General features: G+C 27.9%; 2 protein-coding genes across 11 annotated transcripts; one reads left to right on the top strand and one right to left on the bottom strand.

Annotated features, from left to right (window-relative positions):
• The first annotated feature begins 16,742 nt into the window (after nt 1-16,742).
• On the top strand, nt 16,743-17,503 carry LOC114166390. Its single transcript, XM_028051118.1, has one exon. The coding sequence runs from the start codon at nt 16,875-16,877 to the stop codon at nt 17,262-17,264; it is 390 nt and encodes a 129-aa protein (XP_027906919.1). The 5' UTR covers nt 16,743-16,874; the 3' UTR covers nt 17,265-17,503.
• A 1,504-nt stretch (nt 17,504-19,007) lies between these two features.
• LOC114173690 lies at nt 19,008-22,892 on the bottom strand. Of its 10 annotated transcripts, none has more exons than XM_028058220.1 (5): nt 22,752-22,886; nt 22,192-22,305; nt 21,960-22,072; nt 20,577-20,796; nt 19,008-19,958 (listed from the first exon to the last, which is right to left on the bottom strand). In XM_028058220.1, exon 5 carries the CDS (start codon nt 19,936-19,938, stop codon nt 19,444-19,446), a length of 495 nt encoding a protein of 164 aa, XP_027914021.1. In that variant the 5' UTR covers nt 19,939-19,958; nt 20,577-20,796; nt 21,960-22,072; nt 22,192-22,305; nt 22,752-22,886; the 3' UTR covers nt 19,008-19,443. The 10 variants fall into 10 exon arrangements, with proteins under 10 accessions (XP_027914021.1, XP_027914023.1, XP_027914020.1 ...); XM_028058222.1 differs by having other exon boundaries at nt 20,577-20,766; XM_028058219.1 differs by lacking the exon at nt 21,960-22,072.
• Between the last annotated feature and the right edge of the window lie 419 nt (nt 22,893-23,311).

The following is a 23,311-nucleotide window of genomic DNA, read 5'->3' as shown; positions in this document are numbered from 1 at the left end:
TGCAGAAAAATGGAAAGATAAGCTATCCTCATCAATGTTCAGTGAAATACACACAAAAATACAAATGTTCTCACCATTTGATTACTAAATTAATTTATCTTTCAGGATTATAAATGAATAGATGCCATTGTCAAGCAAGGGAAATTTTCATTAGCTGATGCAAAAGATTGCGTGTTCCGGAGAAAATTGAGGTGCTTCGTTTTTTCCCTTTTTTGTTCATTTAATATGATGAGATTGAGGTGTATCATATTTAATTTATGTGGGGTTCAATTTGGTTTGTGTTGATCCAAGCTGAATGATTAAAGTTAGTTGAACTGGTAAGAGCAGGTTACAATATGTTAATATTATAAACACAGTGACCATAAAATATAACATTACAAGTAGGACAGAAAATGACCAAGATAAAAATTCAGGTACATTATTGTTTTCTGTGTTTATCATGGTCTTCTCCAATCGGAGGCATTTGCACAAAGACTAATGTCGGATTACATCACCAGGAAATCTTTCAAGTGTAATGACTTGATGAGAATTGTCCCAATACCACTTTTAAGATTATCGAGTGCATGCAATCAATGGGTAGTGCCACCACAATTATTATAAAGTTGATTATCACATGTGAGCAAACACAAAGCTAGAAAAAGTGTCCAGTGACTAATTATTATAAAGAATAGAAGTTATGTGATAATCTGGTAGGCATTTGCAACGTACACCACAATAATGCAAATTAACATTCCGACTATTCTGAATTTGGAGTCGAATAGCAAATTGTGTGATAGGCACAATGGTCCATTTGATTACCGGTGGAATATAATATGGCTGAATTACAAAGTCTCATGCTTCTTAACGCTAAAATTTGGAGTTGTGTGGTTATAGATTCAAAGACCGATCTTATCACTGATAGATCTAATGATTGATTGAATTATTGATAAGATAAGAAACATGATCTTAGAAACATCGAAGGAAATGAGACTTAAGTCATTTGGAAACAAATGAGTGATGATAATCCCACCTTAGTGAGTGGAGATTATGTGAATAAAGTTTATATGGTTAAAAATAAGTCACTTGTTAGTTCTAATAACACTAAATTTATTTTAAATCAACTAAGTCCATTTTTATAGTGTGTGTATGTGAAAGTACTAGAGACTGCATTATTGAGAGGTTAAACTTTGTAATTAGAATTCTATTTAGGGTGATGATTTTAGTTTAAACAAAGTTTTTTGTGATTTTCATATCACTTACGGGTGGTGTATGATTTGTAGCATACACTTGATGAAATCATTTATATGAGTGTCGAGAGAGGTTGTTTGTATAAGATTTTGACATGATTTGTAAGCACTCATGTGCATAACCTAATAAGCACAACATAACAATACGAACAAGAATTGGGGGGGGGGGGGTGTATTTCGATTGATAAACCACTAACACACATAAAGTTTCTTTGGTTCATATAACCATTTACATAAACTATTATGTGTGTTAAGTTTATCAATATATGATTGATTCATATAACTTGTTATACCAACTCTAATGCATTACATATTTTATGAGACCCAGAAATTTTCTACTTTTATTCTTTCTATCCTTTAACTTTTTGATATATGTGGGGGTTGTTGTAAATTATTGTATTTCAAAGTTAAAGGTACCCCACATTTTAGGAGTGAGTTTAAACTGTGCATTTGCTTGTTTTCAAAAAGTGACCATCCTTTGACTTGTTCACCCCACAACAAATATTTGTCTATGAATGAAGGGGGTTATTCATTGCTAAAGATTGGGATCCTTCTTGCCAATTCTGAATCCTTGGAAATATCTAAAAAGTTTCTGTTATATCCCGAAGAATTTGCACATACAACGCAGGTAAATCTTTAAGGGCGATGATTCTACACATATCAAAAAATCATATAATTCGTCTTCTTGTCAGATTTTACAACAAGTTTATCTTAACTAAGTTCGTTGGATTTACCGTTTTGTCTCTTATTAGATTATTTTTATTTTCACGCTTGATGTCCTGAATGTAAGAAGAAAATATATTAAACATCTCACATTAAATACAAATATGACTAAATTAAAATATTTAAATGAATCAAATTAGTACTAATAGTTATGAACCCATCTATTTACTTTTTCTAGTAAATTAAATCCTCGAGTTCAATTAATAATTTAAATGAGTTTCTTTAGTTAAAAAATATATAAAAAGTAATTAAGAAACAATAGATTAGATGAGAGAGACAATGTTAATATATCTATAAATATAAACAACTTATCAACTCCAAATTTGGTAATTTCACTTTCCAAAAAGAAAAATCAATCAATTAGTTTTAGAAAACAAATTAGGTTAAGTAAACTCTTTTTAATCAATTTCTTAAAAAATCCTATCTGTTGCAATCTAACACAAATTAGTTAGACTAAAACAAGTTGGATATGAGACTACCACAACAACTAATAAGACATTTATTAAATGATTAGATATTTATTATTAAAGGAATGCTTATACTTTCAAATTAACTATTTTTAATATACACTCTTTATTCTTAATTGAAATTGAAATTTCTGTACAAGTCTCACTATTTTCAAAATTAAATACATGGAACAAAGAATAAGACTTCAGTTGCAATTTAGTAGACCAAATAAATTCTCATAGGAGAAATTGTATTGCGAAAATAGGGTTATATAATTATATACATTCTTCATGTGTGATACATAACTTGAATTTCTGGTTAGGTGCTTCCATGTGTTGAAAGCATCAACACATGGCTCTTTAATAACTAGTACGTAATAAGAGTTGTTCAATGTTTAATGTGAATAAAATTTTGAGAAACCTTAATTATTTAAATAAAATCACTAAATGATGGACTGTAGAGTGTAGATGACAAAGCACAAAAAGAAGAACAACCGACAAGAATTCAAATGACTACCCTTTACATTCATATTAAATCCAAATCTAGTCTATGAGTACACATTTGATAGAATAATAAACATGAAGGATTAAAAAACAATCTCATGTAAAATAAAAAAGATTAATAAGGTAAATAAACAATAAATTGAAAAATAGAAATCTTAATATTTTTCCGTATGATAGACAACCTGATTTTTTTATACATAATATTATAATTAATGGTCAAAAGTGTCGATCGATTTTATCAAATCCTCTATAAATATTCAGAGAACAATTAATAAGTCTAAATCTAATTAATGTGTGTATAGCTAATTTCCTATGGAAGTTGGCCAAATTAGTTAGGCTTTTGTTTAAGTTTGTCACGGCATATTTAGCGTGCTTGGAAATAATTCACACTAAAATTCATATAAAGTTTTATATGATATTTGCGAAAACTATACCTAATGATTTATATGACACGTTCATCAAAATTCTAAACACCCACTTAGTCTATTTAAAAATATATTTCATTTTGATGTTTTAAATAAGTCTATGGATACACATCATAAATAAGTTTAGAGACTTCTGTATTAATAAACTTGAAACTCAAAAGAGCAGAAGATTAAAGTAATTAAAATCATTTATATTTTTACATATTTACATTCAATCAAATATTGATATTTGGTTACTTGACTTATAATTTAAGGAGAGATTGGAGAATTCCATTATTAAGAAAATAATAATGGTAATTTTTAATTTAAGTAATGATAATAATTTTTAGATTTTTTATATTAGCGTGAAACATTAATTTATGTTGTGTGTATCATATTGACTATTTATAAAAATGATAAAAAATAGAGTGTAATATAATGTCCCGGTAAGACATACCCACAATTATTAAGAGAACTGTAATTGTATTTTTTTTTTATAGATTACATAAGCGTTAAATAGTTTTTCAATTATATATTTTATTATATATTTGTTATAATTAGATATCAAATAAGTTACTTTAATATTGGTTAATAATTATTATATATTTACATCTTCATTCTTATGATATGTTAAAATTTAGGGTTAAATATGTTTTTATCCCTTGATTTTCAGTAAATTTTAGAATTAATCCATTTCAAAACTTTAAACCAATTTAGTTTTCATTTTTTGAAATACGCAAATTTAGTCATTTTAATCAAATTTTGCTAAGTTTATTTGACATTTTAAGCGTGTTTCATATTAGTATTTGACTTAACATTAAAACAAAAATGTGTCAAATAGTATAAACAACTCAAATACAATCGTGAAGTGCGTACGAAACATCAAATAAAACTAACAAAGTTTAATTAAAAAAACTAAATTCACGTATTTCGAAAGAAAAAAGACTAAATTTGTCTAAAATTTTAAAACAAACTAATTTCAAAATTCAGAGTTAAGGGACAAAAACATATTTAACCCTAAAAATTTATATCGTGAATAGATTACTTCAAGTTGTATTATACTTGTGCTATATAACATTTTACTTGTATTATACTTCAAAATACATCAAAGACTATCTAAGAATCTCCGCAAATAATTTAAAATTTCCATGATAACACGTGAATTTTGAGCAAATTTAAAAAAGTGGACTGAAAATAACTTTTTTAACCGGAGAATTAAAACATTGAACCTGTGTAATTTACATCACATCAAAAATTAGTTTTGTATAATGAATGATTGATTTGAAAGAAACCGTTTATTGGAGAAGAATTGATTCTAAATTAAAGAAGTGGAGCAGAGCATATGACATGCCACCAAATGTGGCACTTAATTAAGTATTTGTTTTAACAACAGCTCAATAAAATCCACAAACAAGTTGGTTTTGTCATTACAGTGCTGACATCCCATGGACCCATGGAAAACTGATTCATACCTGTTCTTGTCTTCCTGCTACATTCCACTTATATTCTTTAATATCAAAATCAAGTTTTAGCCACATTTTTTTAATAATATGATGATTTCGGAGTTGGCTATAAAATAACTATCCTCTATTGTTACATGAGACATCAATATTCATGTGGTGGAAGTTAAATGAATAGAATTACAATCGAATTTGAACAGTTAAGCTTTTAAATAAAAATAAATAAATTATTTTATTTGTCTCAATTTTTTTAAAAAAAATATATAAAGTAAGTCTCTTTATTTTTTTTTTCTCCATTAGCTTTCTATTTTGGAAAAATTCGAGGTAATTAAAAGAAAAAAAAATAAAAAAATCACGTGCTGATATGTGACACATAATTAACGTAGTTAATCTATTAATGAAAATAACCTAATTGTAACAAATTTTTTAAAACATGGACCTAATTGAGACAAAAAAATGAAACCTATTTGAAATTTTTTTACGAAAAATGGAGACTAATAAAATAATTTAATCTAAAAACAATTGTATCCTAATTGATAGTTTTTATCTGATGGTAAGCGTTTAATCAAGAGATCAACTTTCATAATGACACATGAAGACCTTATCCCCTAATTATATATATTTATATAAATTAGTATATAATTTAAATTATTTTTTAATTTAAATATATTTTTAATATATTTGATATCTCTAAAATTTTATACATCTGTATTTTGATACTCTTAAAATATTTGTTGAAAATCTCTCCTTCGCTCAATCAACACTCATCTTTATTACTTTTCATGTCATGATAAATAAAATTACATGATCATTGCCTTCAAAAAATTATTAGAAATAAATTTAAAATCTCTCATTTTTTAAATTCTAAAGATACATTAAATTGTTTTATCAATAATAATATTTGTAATCTATTATTTTTGTTAGAATTTGATAAGTAATTATCTATAAATAGGTAACATTCACCATTGATGTTTTATGAACAGTCGGGTAGTTTATGTCTAAAAGAAACTAATTATTTTTTATGAAAATTATATTTATGACAAAAAATGACTATATTGTTATATGATTTATTACACTTTCAGGCTTTGATCTGGGAGAGAGAATGAGGATGAATTTGTGCGAATAGATATGTGTGTTTTTTTTGTGGATTTAGAAGATAAAGTGAATGAATTTAATAATGAATTTTATGAGAGTTGGTGAATGATTTGAGTAATATGATAGATAAAATAAAAAATTATAATAGATCAAAATTAAAAATTACTAAAATACTCTTATAAATATATGAAGTAATTTTTAAATTAGTCAAAATTTAAAAATTTAAAAACTATTATTTGATAAATTTTAAAAATTTAATAAAATTTAATTTATATTAAATTAGTATTATTATTTTTATAAAAAATATATTACTTATAATAATTATTAATAATTTATTTTATTATTAATAATTATTATATAGATAAATTTTATTATTATTTATTATTATGTCTAATTACTATATATTATTTATTATCATTATATATATATATATATATATATTAAAAATAATAATTATATACATAATTAATTATTACATACTATTATTATTAATTATTGTATTGTATATGTTATTATTATTAATGATTATACTGTTATGTAACCGGTTACTATAAAATTAAAATAAAATAATAATAATAATATATAATATATAATTTTTAATAATATATATAAATATTTGAAGAAAAGAAAAAAAATGTATATTATGATGAATATTTGAAACATCGTGAATAGTAGTAAAGTACAGAGAGGATGAGGTTATAACTGTAAAAACATTGTTTATTATTGTAAATCTTCGCAGTTTATGAGGAATGGATTTTGTATACTATTTCACAAATTCATTCTTCATTTTCTCTTAAATTATTGCAGAAGAACTTGACAAAAATTAACTATCTATCCACACAAACGAGTGAATTTGAAGATCCTTAAACGAACACCGCATCAAAAGGGATAATATATAATTATGTTCCAAAAGCTTTCATCTCAAAAAATGTTTAACTTTATTTTTTTTAAGTTCTAGGTATGCATTTGATTTGTTCAATGATATGATATCGAGTTAATTAATAGAAAGTTAGTAAAAAAAAATCATATTTAGCTTAGGTTTCCAACATAAGGTACAAACTTGGATATACGGGGGACTTTTTCCGGACTTAATCATGGTTTAATTAAAAATTGTTCTTATTTAATTGTTGTTCCAAAAGCAAAGTGGAAGCTAACATTGTTGAAAGTCTCACATCGATCAGAGATAAGGCCAATTCATAATATATAAGTGAGGTGCAAACTTCACCTTATAAGCCAATTTTGTAGGGTTGAGTTAGGCTTAAAGTCTACTTCTAACAAACATTTAACTTGTTAGTTTGGGATTAGGACTCATAAAAAGAGACCAAATTTATAAATAATTTAATTCAAATGAGATTTCTATTTTTTTTACTTAATTAAGTTTATATTTGTTAAATTAAGTTTAGTTTATTTTAGAACTTTCTATTATTTTTTTTCTCTTTACCTTTCTCCACCTCCTTTCACCTTCATCCACTCCCTCCATTTGCCATAAAATATTTATTTACAATTAACACCACCACATCAAAATATTATTTTGTTTTTCTCATTCAAGATTCTAAATATTCTTCATCCGAAATTTTCACTCCATGTAAGAATTGACCATAAAACACACAAAAAAGCATACATTTTCAACATAAAACTTTTATGAAAACTGGAGGAAGATAAAGGAAAGTGATTAGGGTGGAGGAAGGTGTATATATAGAGATGAATTAAGGTAGAAGGAGAAAAAATTAAATAAAAAGTTTTTAAGGTAAAAGATAATTCAAATTTTGACAACTGACCCTTTTAGATAATCGTTGATATTAATTTTAAAAAGAATAATTTTATTTAACAAATATTAAGACTTAATAAAATAATAAAAAGAAACAAAGTTAATCATATATTTAAATATAGAAAATAAATTAATATTAAAATATTTATTTTATTATAAAATATGATGGTTATTGCTAAAGTAATTTTAAATTTAATTTTTTCCTTAAAATATTTTACTTTGAACACATTAAACAAATTCGATTCAAATTTTTAAAATGTGGTTTTGGTGCTATGAAAATTCAATTTCCAGGCTAGACTTATATAAGAGCAGGGTTGAAGTTGACTAAAAAATTAACTTTTGATTTTTTTTTTTAACTTTAAGTCTTAAGTGAGTAGAGATTTTTTTTTTATTCTTTTGTGTTATATGTGTTTTAAAATTTAAAATTAAAAACGAATCAAATAATACATTCCTAAATAAAATCTTGAATTTTAATTTTGAATCACAAATCGATAACCTCAATTCAAAAGAGTGGAATTTTTATTAGTAGTTATCCTAATATGATCTGTTGTCAAATTTTAGAAAAAGAAAATATGATAAAAAATGTTGTTTTCACAATTTTATTTTATACACAACTAATTTTTTTTTTGTAATAACAATAATACTAATATAATAACATTCGTATAAGCCAATATTTTTTAAAATAAATAGTTAAATAAGTAATACTAATATAATAACATTCGTATAAGCCATTTTTTTTAAATAAATATTAAATAAGTACTTGTGATGATGTATAAATAATATTAGTTATCTGCTAAAAAAACATTAAGCACGATGGCTGTCTAAACACGATTGAAATGTGCGTGCAATTAGCATAACCTTTTTCTTTTTGTTTTAGTTAGTATGGACTCTGATGTGTGATTATAACTTTAGAAGCACTAAACATTAGTATTATAGGAGAACTTGTCATGTCCAAACGCAACAAACTTATAAAAGGAGGCTACACACTTATATATACAAAAAGTCAATAGAATTTTATTACTTTAGAGAGAAAGAACATGATGGGTATAAATTTATGTTTATTTTTTCTAATAATTATATACATGTTAATATAAAATATTTTTATTTATTTATTTTGTATACATTAATCTTATATTAATTATGAATAATTTAAATACGCTTTTCTCTCTCTTTCATTTAATTATTTCAAAAGTATTTTAAAAACAAAACGGTAGCAAAAGTCCGATCCTTAATACAGACATTGAATGTGGTTATTAACTATTTTATTAATACATTTCAACCATCTTAAATTTAAAATATTGATTAAGACTCTTGTAGTTAGAATGTTATAATGAAAAATAATCATCTCTAAATAATGAAACCTACACAGCGTTTTTTTATGATGCATGTATTAAGAATGAGAGTTGACAAATATAAAGACTGAGTTTTAAGGGAGTAAAGTTGAAGTTATTGTCGAAATACGCTGGTCCTGGACACAAATATGCTAAATCAGTTTCAGCACTTTCGATAAAATAAAATAAAATTGTTTACTGAACATTTTACTTAGCCTTCATATGGAAGGCATGAAAAAGAAGAAACATGGAAGAGTATATTTTCAAAGAATATACAGAAGAAAGAAGAGTTGTTTAGACGAGTTATTTTGATAAGAAAAACTTTAGGAACATAAAATGCAAAAATATTATTCATAAATATTTACACCAACTTGTCAACCGTGTGCTTTCAATACTGCATAATTAATTATGTTGTCTAAAAAATTCTTTTAATATGTTGCTTTTAGTAAATCTTCGAAATAAATATAATCCTATAAATATTTCAATAAGGAATGCTTTTTTTCTTTGAAAGTTTGAATCATTCTTTATATATATATATATATATATATATATATATATATATATATATATATATATATATATATATATATATACTAAATTTTATAAATTAAATCTTTTTATACATTCTTATCACATTAAACATCACCATCAACTTTAAAATGTCAACTTGGTACTCCAAAATTCATCAATAATTTACTATTATATAAAATTTTAAAACTTAAAACTAAAAATACAAAAATACAAAATATGATAGATCATATTAAATTTATGATAAATTTATAGACAAGCTATAATATTTATTATGATTTTTTAAATAAATAAACGAAGTAAAACATTAAATTATTTATAATGTTCATAACCTATGATGCACTGATACTTCAATTTGGGTCACGTATCCGTATCTGACACATATCGTGTCCGATACTTTAGGATACCTTAACGATATTTATCAATGAAGTATCTAATTTACAAAGTAGTACTGCACTACAATAAAATCTTTGAATAGTGACCAATTTTAGTGACAAAAAATAATTAGTCACTATATAGTAACCAAATTGACAACTAAAATAGTTTAAAAAAATTATAATTGGTCTCTAAATTGATAATTAAAATAGTTTTAATGATAAATTGGTTTTTAAATTGGTCACTAACATTAGCTACAAGGTTTTGACTACCAAAATAATTGGTTTCTAATTAGAAAATTTGATTCACACATTAACAATCGTATATTTACTATGTTTGTAAGAATTATTGTACACTTTTCATTATTCATATATAACGTATCTATCACGTATCGTATCCTATTATTTTAAAAATAAACATATCGACGTATCCAGTGGCGGAGGATGCAAGGGGCAGGCGGGTGCCACCCTCCCCCAATTCTTTTTTTTCATTCTTTTTCATTTATTTTTTTAAAATTTTTTAATTTTTTTAAATTAAATAATATTATATTTAAAATTAATAAAAATTAAATTAAGTATTTTTTTATTTATTTTATAAAGTACAATAATAAATAATAAAATATAAAATTAAATATATAAGAAAACAAAATTATTAAGATATTTTTTATTTTCTCTTTTATTATCTTTTGAGTTTTTCATATGTTGTATTCTTCTTTTATGTTTATTTATTTTCTTTTGTTACTAAAAAAAGTTAGGCATAAACTCAATATTTCTATCCTCATCTTTTTATATTTTCTCTTTCATTGTTAAATAAATAAATAAGGTAACTTTCTCTTGTCTCACTTGATAGTGAATTATTTGCTTAACATTTAGTATTATTTTTTATCTCATGACCTTTTTGTATATTAATTTTTTATTAATATAGAAGAAGAAACAGTGTACTATGTGATTTTTCATAGTCAATTTTTAATTGTAACTTAATTATCATAGTTTTTTTTAGTAATTATGTCTCTTAACTTTTGATTAGATTATGATAAATTATTTTTTAGTCTTAAACTTATTTTTTAAATAGGTATATTAATGAAAAACAAAATAATAAATTTATTTTTTAAAATTGATAGAGAAACTACTGGTGAAGATGAAAACATGATAATATGGTTATTTATCGCATAATGAAATGAAAGCTTGTGAATATTTTTTGAATCAAATGTATGTTAATAAAACGGAAGATAAATATTTTGCAGATAATATGATTATTTACATTGAAAAAAGTTAACTGAGAAATGTAATTATAATTCAATTTCCATGAGTTCAAAAATATGAAAAAACGATAGACATTTTTTTAGATTGTGTAATTTCTTTGATAATTATATATGTACTAGATTATGTATTCATTTTTATTGAATTAGTCACAATAATATTAAATATATAAATTTTGAGTATATTATTTTGGCTCCCCCAAAATTTTTGGTGAAGATCCGCCACTGATCAATTATTTTAATTTTCAGAAATTGTAAGTATAAACTTTGACATTATTAATTAATTAATTAAAAATCATTCTATGTACATGTAAAATAATTATTTAAAAATTAATAGCCATATACTACATAAGAGTATAAAAAGCTTGTAGTTAATGCTAATTAAATTCTTCATTTATGGAGGATTGTTTGGATTCCATACAGTTATGTTTTTGGGCTGCGTCTGATCTACACTCATCAGTTTATACTTATTGCAGACTATGTGTTGCTTTATTAAATTTACTTTAACATAAAATTCTCAAATAAGTATAATAGTTATAGTTTGCAATATTGAAATTAGTACGTGATAATTTATTTAAAGGTTAAATATGTTTTTTATCATTTAAGATTTAGTGAATTTTAGAATTAGTTTTTTTAAAAAAATTTAATTAATTTAATCAAAATCTTTCAAAATATGTGAATTTAGTCTTTTTAACCAAATCATGTTAAGTTTATTTAACGTCTCAAACACATTTTATGATAGTATTTAAATTGTTTACACCGTCTGACATATTTTCGCTTCAATGTTAATTTAAATATTATCATAAAACACGTTTAAAATCTCAAATAAACTTAACAAAATTTGGTAAGAAATACTAAATTTACGCACTTTTAAAAATAAATAACTAAATTAGTATAAAATTTTAAAGAGAGACTAATTTCAAAATTTATTGAAACTTTAAAGACAAAAACATATTTAATCCTTTATTCAATGCACAAAGATCATAAATGTTTAGGTGTAATAATTTAACAATTAATTATTTTACTACATTGATTTTTTTTTACTTTTAAATATAAAATAAAATAAAAAATTGATATCGCATATAATATGCATTCTTTTTTCTAGCTTGGGTAATAAGAGAAGCCGTGAAATTCAAGTTCAAACATGTTGCTAGATTTTTTTTTAAAGCCTAAATAATGTATTTATTAACATGATGATTAGTATAACTTTGAACCTTAAATTTTAAAATACGAAAAGTTTACATATTTCATGAAATTAAATTGTGAAACTAAAATTTATAGTATGTCTAGAAATTAATTTCACAAAAAGATAAACTTAATTTTTATTACTGCCGTCTCTTTCTTTATTTCGTGAGTGTTTTGAAGATGAGTTGTGTTGAATTGAACTTATTATCTATCTACTTTTGGAAGTGTTTTGCAACGATATAAATTTCTGTATTTTTCTCTATAAATTTCATATTTCATTTATTTTTTTTCACTGCTTGCATCTTGCTTATAACATGAGACAGACTCTCTTTTCGTTTTTGGACACAACACTGAATAATCAGAAGGGCCTTCTCCCACCGCCTCCAAAAACTTCTTCTACCCCAACTTTTTTTCGAATTCCCAGTCTGACCCCACTGACCAGTTAAAATATAATTTATTTAATCTCTCTTTTTGTCTATCTCACCCACTCCCCCGATTTTTAAGGATTAGGATTTGAAAGGATGAACGTTTGAGTTTTTAATTATCTCTTTTAATTCTAATTTTTTTTAATACATAATTATTTTGCTTGTTTATATATATATATATATATATAAATAATTTCTTATTTTTATTTTTATTTTATGTAAGATTTAAAAAAAGTTAAAATATAAATAAAATTAACTACATGTCGACATAAACTACATAACCAGATTTTGAAAATTCAATAAAAATGTTAATAAAATTTAAAAATCTGGTATACATAAAGAAAATGGTTGTCAATAGATTTCAGAATTCGATAATTACTGTGAAATATGTTTATCGGTAATGTTAGACTTCAAAATCAATAACCTTATAAATTAGACTGTGGCTCATCATCACAAGTTGAGTTAAAAATAAATGAGTCTAACTCGACTCACTTTATGATGAGCTACAAAATTTATAATCTGGTTCAATTCACTATGGGTTAGTGGATTAAATGAATTGACTCACTAACTCACATAAAAAAATTATTTATTTATTTATTTTTAAGTATTCAAATATTTAAATAATTTTTTAAGCATGAGATGATAATCACAGTAAAATCAATAATCAATATCTTCATCATGTTCATCGTTAATATATGATGAATTATTTCCAAGAAAGTGTCCATATAGTCTAATAAAGCATGACTAATATTACACATTTTCTGTCATGCTATTCAACAAAATATAAATGAAAAAACAATACATTTTTGTCATGCTAATTTAGAAAAAATTGTTTATAAGACGATTATTTGAGTAAAATTTACTATAAAGATTATAGTTAAAGATTCAAGTATCAACGTAAATAACTTGACAATCAAATTAATTAAACATTCAAGCTATTCAAGATTAAGTGAGTCAACCCAATTTCAACCCAACTCGAACTCATTTAATCCGTGAGTTAAATGAGTTGGGTTGAGTTCAACCCACTTTTGAAAAAACTGAATTTTTCTCAATCCAACCCCGTTTGAACTTGTGGTGAGTCGGATTGGCTCATAGATTGGAACCCATTTTGACATCTCTAATATGTAGAGATGTCAAAATGGGTTTCAACCCGTGAGCCAACCCGACTCACCATGGGTTCGAGCCGGGTTGGGTTGAGAAAATTTTAGATTTTTCAAATGTGGGTTGATTTCAACCCGGCTCACTTAACCTACGAGTTAAACGGGTTCGAGTTGAGTTGAAGGTGGGTTGACCCACTTAACCCACCAACATTTTTTTAATTTTTTTAATAATTATTTACTACTCCTAATTATATAGGCTCACAATTTCATATTTTTAAATGCTAAAATGTTTCTCAATAATATTTAAATAGTTTGAATATTTAATTAATTTGATTGTCAAGTTATACACGTTGATACTTTAATATTTAACTATAATCTTTATAGTAAATTACTCAAACAACTGTTTTACAAACAAATTTTTATAAATCAGCATGACAAAAATGTGTAGTTTTTTTATTTATATTTTGTTGAATAGCATAACAGAAAGTGTGTAATATTAGCCATATTTTCTTGAACTATATGGACATTTTTTTTTTGGAAACAATTCATACCATATTGGTGGTAAGCATGATAAAGACATTTGACTTTATTGTGATTGTCATCTCATGGATTGCTTAAAAAATTATTTAAACATTTAAATATTTAAAAAAAAAACTATTTTTATGTGGGATGATGAGCCAACCCACCTAACCCACCAAACTGTGGTGGATTGAGTCAGGTTGTAAAATTTTTGACTCACCATAAAATGAATCGGGTTGGGTTCACTCAATTTTAACCCAGCTCGTGGTGAGCCAACCCATATGAGTCAAGTTGACTCACTTTGACATGTCTATGTGAGGTATGTTAAAAGGAATTAAATAAGAGATTGGAGAGAGTAGGTAAGTTAATTCGAAAAAAAGTTGGGGGTACAAAAGAAAGTCTTTGAAGGTGCATGGAGAAGGCGCTAATTGCAACCTTTATATACCCAGATTCAATTTCTGAGTGCTTTTTAAGAAAAAAAAATAATGGGGGTGGGAATAATTAGAAAAGGTGTTGCAAAGAGAAATTCGCTTATATTTTATAAATAGAAAAAGGTGTATTTTGGGCTGTTACTAAACTCCGTACATGCTAAATTCAGTCCCTTTTTCCTTCTCTTGCATGTAAAATTACCCTTAGCCCTGTTATCCATGGTAGTATTATTTTGACACTAAACAAATCTTTACACATATTTTACATATATTATTTTATCTTTTAATTTTTTTACAAATACAAAAAATAAATTATTTAATATCCACAATACTTCTAAAAATGAATTGTCAACCGGTATAAGTGGTATAAAAAAAATCATTTTCCGAACAACAAATATTTCACTCAAAACTTCATGTAATATTTCACTCCAAAATCTGGAATCCACTTTTGTAAAAAGTAATTAGCATTAACACTGAATCACTTATGTCCAATAATAGTTTTGACTTCCGAATTACGTAATATGAAATTTCAAATCTGTGTTACAGATTATGCAATTACAATACAATTCAAAAGTCAGATTAGTATTCCACATTATGTAATTTATAATATTGTTTTCAAATTTTTGATTGAATAATTTGAAAGAAAACCGTTAATTTGCTTTTTCCTCTTACAGATTACTCAATCTAAAAAATCAGAAAAAAAAATCAACCTAGAAACTCGATTATGTTCAAAAATTTAAAATATAATCATAATATGCTTACTCAAAGAGTTAATCACCTTTAAACTTCATAATATATTGATCGTCAGTTAATTAACGGGCCGAAATGTTGATCTCAAACACTTCCAACAATTTCAATGAAGAAAGAAGGAATAAAAATGGAGCAATGAAAGCTTTATTCTCGTTTAAAAATTAAATGAGAAAGTGAAAAGTTTAAAATTTATTAGGTGTGACGAAGAAGTTGTGGGAGTGTAAGATGAAATTATGTCAAGTTGGGTAGAAATAGTTTTGACCATCTATTAACCGTGAAAAACAATGAGGACCAAGCTTTGGTCATTTCTTCCTATACTTCCATAATATCCACTTGTACCTCCATAATTTCAACATGCATTTTCAAAAAATTTTGTAATACAATCAAAAATACAATTTTTAATATTTTGAATTATATATTCAATATAAAAAATAACTTTAAAATACAAAATAAAAAATATATTTTAAATTGTATATTTTAAAATACAAAATATACTTTAAATTTTATCATCCAAAATACATAAACTTACGACGATGCATATTGAAATTATAGAAGTTTAGAAAGAAATTGTCGGAACCTCGTAGTTCAACACTACAGGCCGAAGATAGTGGCCAATCTTACATTTGAATAAATTTGTTTTCAGTATAAATTATGCGATAATCATGAGAAGTGTCTGCTTTACAATATTTTAAATAATCGGTATCAAAATATATTTTTTTTTACTTAAGTAAAATATACGTTTAGAACAGACACTTAATTTCATCATTCTTATATTAAAAAACTGCCATATGCTACAAACATTGTTAGTGTTAAAACCAGTTAAAACAGAGAACAAAAACATAGTTCCATTTTAAGGGTAACAATAACACAACAGACGCCAATTCTATAGAGCATTATTGAGTTGGTGACAACAATTCCAAACTTCTTTTTTGCTAAAAATATAAAATTAGTCGGAAAATCATGATGAAAGATAAAAAAAAAAAGATAAAAATGAATAATCATACATTTGACATGTCATAAATGCCAGAATAACTCCCTTGCAGTAAAAAGCTTTCGGAATCAATGAGTGATTATTCATTGGTGAATAGCTCATGCAACAACAAACGCCACAATTAGAAACAAAAATTGGTGAGAATCCATGCCAAAATAGAGCAAAAACAGCTTGTACTAATGAATTCCATTGTCAAATCCAACCATGCAACCCTACACCATGTCTTCATCCCAGTTCATTCCCTCTGGCCTAATCTATATAATAAACTCACCTTCTTCCCACTTCATTGCACCAATATTCCTACCAACACAGGCAAAGCAGGTTTTGGTTGCTTGAGACTCAAGAAACTACCAACACAATGAGTCTCAACTGCCTTACCTGCAGCCAGTTTCTTCAAAGGACAGACTCATTTGACGAGTTATTTCCAGAAAAGTTCTTTCCAGAAAAGGAATACAAGGAATACAAGGAACACAAGGAATCCAAGGAAACATGCAAAGAGGTTGATAGAAGCTGGTCAAACAAGAAGTTACCATCATCACCAAAACGTGAGCTACCAAAACATGAGCTACCAAAAGTTGGTGCTGTGGCCAAGCTTAAGGGTGATCACCGCCGCAATTATAGTACAGGAGATGTTCCTTATCCTCCTGGAACCTCAGGGCCAAAGCTGATGAGGAGCAGTGGAATGAGAAGAAACTGGACTTTTGAAGATCTGGCTGAAAAACCAGAGCATAGTGTGAGGTTCCGCTGAGATTCTTCACATCATTCTTCTATGTCTCCTTTTCTATGCATTTCCCACTTTTCTGCCTTTTCTATACATTCTTTGTGAGGAATGTTGTAAAGATTGTACAAGGGCCATACATTATTAAAGAATGATGATTCACATCCCTTGTACTCTTTTTATTTACATTTTCTCCAATGAATTCTTTGTAATTCCTGGTTCTATTTATTTATTTATCACATTTTATATTTGTTCTAGCCGAAAGTGATAATTAGGGGTGGCAAACGGGCCAGCCCGGCCCGTTTTGGCCCGGCTTGTATGTGGCCCGTCAAAAAACGGGCCGGGACGGGCCAGCCCGTCAAATAGAAACGGGCCAATAATCACAACCCGTCCCGTATAGGACGGGCTAACGGGCCGGGCCGGGCTGGCCCGTCTAGTTTTTTTTTTTTAATTTTTTTAATTAGTTTTCAAATTTTTTAATTTGTTTTATTTTTTAAATTTGTTTATATATACATATAAATTATTATTAAAGTCATATTTAATCAAATAAAATATTATTTTAAATTTTAATTGATTAGTTAATGTTTTTAATTAGATAAGGTAAAATAATTATTAAATTTACATATTAAATTATTCAATTATAACTAATAATTCAAACTTAATTTGTAGGTGTTAATGATTTAAATTACAATACTATTATATATTTCTACATTTAAAATATATAATCTAAAAAGTTAATCTTTTTAATTATTTTTATTTTATTTTATTTTTTTAAAACGGGCCAACGGGCCAGGACAGGCCAGCCCGTACTTTGGCCCGTCAAGTTGACGGACTGGACGGGACGGGCCAGAACGGGCTGACGGGTTGAAATCTTCAACCCAGCCCGTTCCTTTTAGCACGGGCTGACGGGCTGGCCCGTTGGGCCCAGCCCGTTTTGCCACCCCTAGTGATAATAGACCCAATCGACTAAAAGACCCGTGGTCTGTGAGGAATTTAATATCAATATAAGTTTAATCAAATTTTTAAAGACAAAAGTTTTCCTTTTTTAATATTCACTTTACACCTTTTTCAAATATTATAGTAGGTATAACAATATTACAACTTGAGTCGCAAAAGTAACTTTATTTTCCATATTTGTAAATTTCATAAATTTAATAGACTTAGAATTTAAAAAATGTGCAGAATAAGGATATGACTCGAAATAGCGTCTAAAAATTTGTCTGGATGTTATCTCAGTTTTTTACACAGTTTTCTAAAAATAGTGTTTAACTTTAGTAAATGTTATGAATACTATTTTGTTTGAAGTCAAAACAAAGGCCAGAGGAATGCAATTGAAAAGTTATTAAAGGATAAGCCAACATGCTTGCAAAAGGAAAAACAGTCAATGTGTAATGAGCTTTTAGTAATTTGGATATACTTCTCTTGATTTATGATCTATAAATTTTTTATGTCTTATGATCTAGGAGCTGGCATTGTCATTTAAAATGAGTGGGAATCGTTGAAATGAACCTTGTTAATTTCATCTGAGAAAGAATGAGTTTAGATTATGTTTTATTGTCTGTTCAACATCGATTTCTATTCATAGGGTGTAATATTAGAGTGTTGATGTCATTGTGACAATAATAACATAAATTGCAAAAATGGTACGATACTCAACCAGTTCCTTTAACAATCCATTGGTTCCTTAGTTTCAATGGCTATGAAAAAAAGATGGAAAGGCAACAACGCATTATCTGTAAAGATGAGTGAGTGAGAATGGTAAGAGACAAAAAGTATGAGATTGACTTCTAAGAGCATCTTATTTCGTAAATCAAGATTTATATATTACAAATTCATAAATAGGATTGATAGTTTGTTTCTCAAGCATACATTGCACTAAAGTTGAAAACTCTACCTGCATACTCAACGTGTCATAAAAAATCCGTTTCACTGTGGAGATGATCTTCTGATTAACTCTGTGACAAAGATCAAGCAATGAGATAGACTCAGCCAGGTATCTTCTTTAATGGCCTTTCTACGTCTGTGATGAAATATATGAATGAATAACGTAGAAAATGAAGCAGATTTTCTCCAGTGCTGATAATTTCAAAGCCTGCCATTAATGAAACAGTGGTTATCCAGCATTCTAGCATTATATAATAATGTCTATCATAGAACAGAAAGTCCAATAGGATAAGTACTCTTTTCAAAACGCGAAATGAAGAGTCAACTAGTTTTTCTTTCTTCTAGCTTCTGCTTTCCAATTTCTTCGACTCAACACCACTCTAGGAGTTTCAGTACTAACAACACTAGAAGATTCAGACTGAATTTCCTTCTTCTCTGGCACTGTTTCTGACTTATTTCCAATGGCTAAGCAAGACATCTCAGGCATGCCAGTTATGGTATTCATTTGTTGATGTTTTAACACATGGGCACGTCTAGCATCCTTCTTCCAATCTCGTTTGCAATATATTCGGGTCATGAAGTTGTTGTTGTGGTTCCCATTTGGTGGTTGTTCAACTTTCACAGTTGGTGTCTCTTCGACAACAAATGACTTCTTTGTTTCAGCTTCTAGCCGCTTCCGTGCCCTGTACCTTCGTTGCCTCTCTCGATTCTTCAGCCGGCGAGTCATTATGTCATTGCGCCCCTTAGAGCGCACTCTTTGATCAACAGATTTCATTATTGAACTATCTTGTGTACCACCAGCTCTCTGATCGTTTTCCATTTTCAGATTAGGACTAGCATCTGCAGTATTCATTTCAGGTTAGAAAGGAATCTAGAAAATCACTCTTCTTGTGATGCATGCATGTGATACTTTTGTTAGAGTGAGCAAGCCTTTTAGTCTGTTTCTGTACTTCACTGAAAGGCCTCTTTCCTGGCAGAGCATCATCAATAACCTCAAGAAAAATGGATATGGTGAAATTTTAAATAAATGTGCCAAGTTATAAATGCCAGAGAAATGTCAATAACAGATTTGTTTATTTGAGACATGGAATAAAACAAAAACAAAACTAAGTAAACAAGCATAAAATTAGAAAACAAATGCACAAACTATCCTGCCTAAACTCATGGTTCTGTCCTCTTTAATGTCTTTCATCCCTCTTTTTTATGTAACTTTCCTAACACCATAAAAGGGTAGTTAAAGGCATGAAAAGGCACACAGCACCAAAAGAGTCACAGCCTTTCTAGTTCATGCAAGAAATAACTTTGGAAGCATCTCTAACTGGCTAATTGTGATGCTAAAAGGTGCAAATAACCAGAATATTAAAAGAACTTAGAACTAGCCACCTGACTTTCTAACTTAGAACTTACACCGTTTGTAAAAGAACTATTTTTACAACGAATTTTATGCTTGGTAATTACCTTTTATGAAAACCAATGCTGAATACTGAAACAGTAAGATATTTTTCTGTTTTCTTTTTCTAATGTTAATATGCCTTTCTTTGGTATGGCATGTACTTTCTAACACGCCTTGCTTCAAGGTTTTAAAACCCCTCCAGTGCCTTAAGGGTGCTTCTGCCTTTGACCACCTCTCGTCTGATCGTATGTGTATCTGATGGAAGATTAATATCAGAATCTGGAACTGCAATTTCATAACAATCACTTAGGCTCTTAACAAGTATGCATCCTGAGTCCACTGACTTTGTAGATAAGTGAAATTACCAATTAAAGTTGTAGAAAGGATAGACCTAATGTTTCTTAGTGTCATTTAATTTACAAGGAATGAAAAATCAGAATCGAATGAAATGCATGATTTAAAGAATTGAAACTTATTGACAGGTAAAATAAAAAAGAAAATGAAACAAATCAAACTTAACCAAGATCCAACATGTAGCTAACATTATGGTAGGAATCTATTGGTATAGTACGGTTGGAAATCTAAGTGTACGTCTAAGTCTCAAGTTGAGTAAAAATAAGAAAGTTTAACACCATATAAGGATGAAAACCCATTGTCTTAAGGTTTTGGTTTAAAGATGGTGTCAATCCTTTATGTATGGATTGGACTAATGTCTCATTGTTGTATCTCTCCGGTGATCTTCTCTCAAGAAACCCAACAACTATTTCATAACCAATTTTTGTTGAACGTATAATTGATGAGGTGGCACCATAATGGATTATGCCTTCAACCAAAAACATTGAAAATTGACTCCACAAAGATGACGACCACCAGCAGTGCCGCTGAGCTCCAGTAGCAACTCGTGCAGTGCCAGTTTTGTCGAATGAGAATTACACCAAAGATTGCATGCAAATCATGGAACTTCAAAACTGCGGGATCCACTGCTTGTTAGTATTTCATTGCCCTTTTCACGCTACCAAACAGCTCCAATTTTGCTGCTTGTCACTCTTCCCTCATTTCCTCTCCCTCCACAATATTTCTTCTTAACCAAACATTTGTTAACTATGGCAAAATTGAAATACTTTCAAAAGATTGTATTAGATGAGAAAGGAATAGACCTAATTCAGCCACAAATAACAGCTCAAGGACAACATTGGTCATACACTCAACTGACATGAGATCTTCATATCTCATCAACCACTCATCTTACCCATAGAGGTTTTCATTCGACATAAATATACAAAAAAAAAAAAAACAAATAAACAAGCATTTGAATATAAATCCATCCAAATACTTTATCACATATGTGCAAGTAGCTGCCATTTTGTATTCCCTTCTGAACAGGAAAATAAAAAAACCAAAAAACAAGGCACACTTGAACAAGTAAATACGACCACCTGCAAACATACCGTCGACCAATTTTAAGATTTCCCCCTTTTCCAGTTATAAAGGAGGCAAGGTTTCAAATTAACCGTTTATGACTGTAATTGCAGCCACATCCGCTGCATTTGTGCGCAAATTTCTGCATGTCAGGGATTACAATATAACGACTATGACAACCACCACAATTAAATAAAACCTTCAAAGGAGGTTTACAAGTTCTTATATGGAGGGACAGTGAGAGTTAACTAAAGTACAGACCAAAACTTTCCAATGAGATTTGGACAGTACAATTCCCAAGACGCAGTGCAAATTGAGATGCAGCTCCTGCAAGTCAGTTTTTTTTTATGAAAAAAAAAACACAGAATGCATTCCCTGCAATTTCAGTAATCAACAAGTAAACTGTCACAGAAACCCAGATCACAGAGAAAAAAAAAACAAAGAATCTGAGTCAAATTATGTGAACTATAAATTACCCCAGTAACAGTATAATGTGGCACCGGTAATAAACCACTAAAGAAAAATAGGAACTTTAATTAGTGACAACAGCGTTGCAGTCATGGGGTCATTCAGCTAAATAGATTGCAATTGAACCCTCTAAATTTAGTCATCCAGAGGGGTTAAAGTGACATGGGTGTCATCCTCGAATTTGATTATAGAATAGATTTTAAAACACACAAACACAGGTTTGGCACAGGTGGCTCTGAAACATAGAAGCTTTGATCTTTGAGATTCCTAGGTGAAATGGCTATAGATGTGTATTTAAAGAGTGGCTGAAAGGTGGAAGAAAATGCAGAAGAGAAAAAAGTTGTGTTAATTACCTTGGTGGGTAAAGATCCACACCAATCCACAGATAAAGAAACCGCCGAAACGACAGCAGAAGAATAAGTGTTGGAAACAGTGATGAATGAGTAGTTAGGTTCGTCAAAGACAGAAGAAAAGATGACTGAACACACAAAGTTGGTCTTGTTCAGGTTACAGAGTTTTCGGAACAGAAATCACTGTTCAAATTAATAAATTAATTAGTATAAAGATTCTTTCCAAGTAACAAAACGGGGTGGTGGCGCAGTTGGCTAGCGCGTAGGTCTCATAGATTCTGAGTGATCCTGAGGTCGAGAGTTCGAGCCTCTCTCACCCCAATTCTTTTTTCATTTTTTTATAAACATATACTTTGTAAAATTTATCATTGTTATTATGACGAATAAAAAACTACCAAAACAGAAAGTTTTCCTTTAAAGAATATAGCATGTTTAATATATCATTTTTCGAGCAAGCTCTAAAAACTTTGGAATTAAAAGTATCCTCACACATATATGAATATTTTTCATACTGTCAGGTAGAAAGTACAGAAAAAAAGTATTTAACAAAAATTCATAGATAC

The sequence above is a fragment of the Vigna unguiculata genome, chromosome 2 (assembly GCF_004118075.2).
Source record: "Vigna unguiculata cultivar IT97K-499-35 chromosome 2, ASM411807v1, whole genome shotgun sequence".
NCBI lineage: Eukaryota > Viridiplantae > Streptophyta > Magnoliopsida > Fabales > Fabaceae > Vigna > Vigna unguiculata.
Note: the sequence above shows the minus strand (reverse complement) of the source record. Positions and strands in the feature narration are given on the sequence as shown.

Coding starts and splice junctions, on each gene's coding strand:
- LOC114166390 (XM_028051118.1), top strand. CDS start 16,875: ATGAGTCTCAACTGCCTTACCTGCAGCCAGTTTCTTCAAAGGACAGAC.
- LOC114173690 (XM_028058217.1), bottom strand. CDS start 20,808: ATGAAATTGCAGTTCCAGATTCTGATATTAATCTTCCATCAGATACAC. Junction 19,959..20,576: donor AGCATTGGTTTTCATAAAAG/GTAATTACCAAG, acceptor TGAATACTGCAG/ATGCTAGTCCTAATCTGAAA.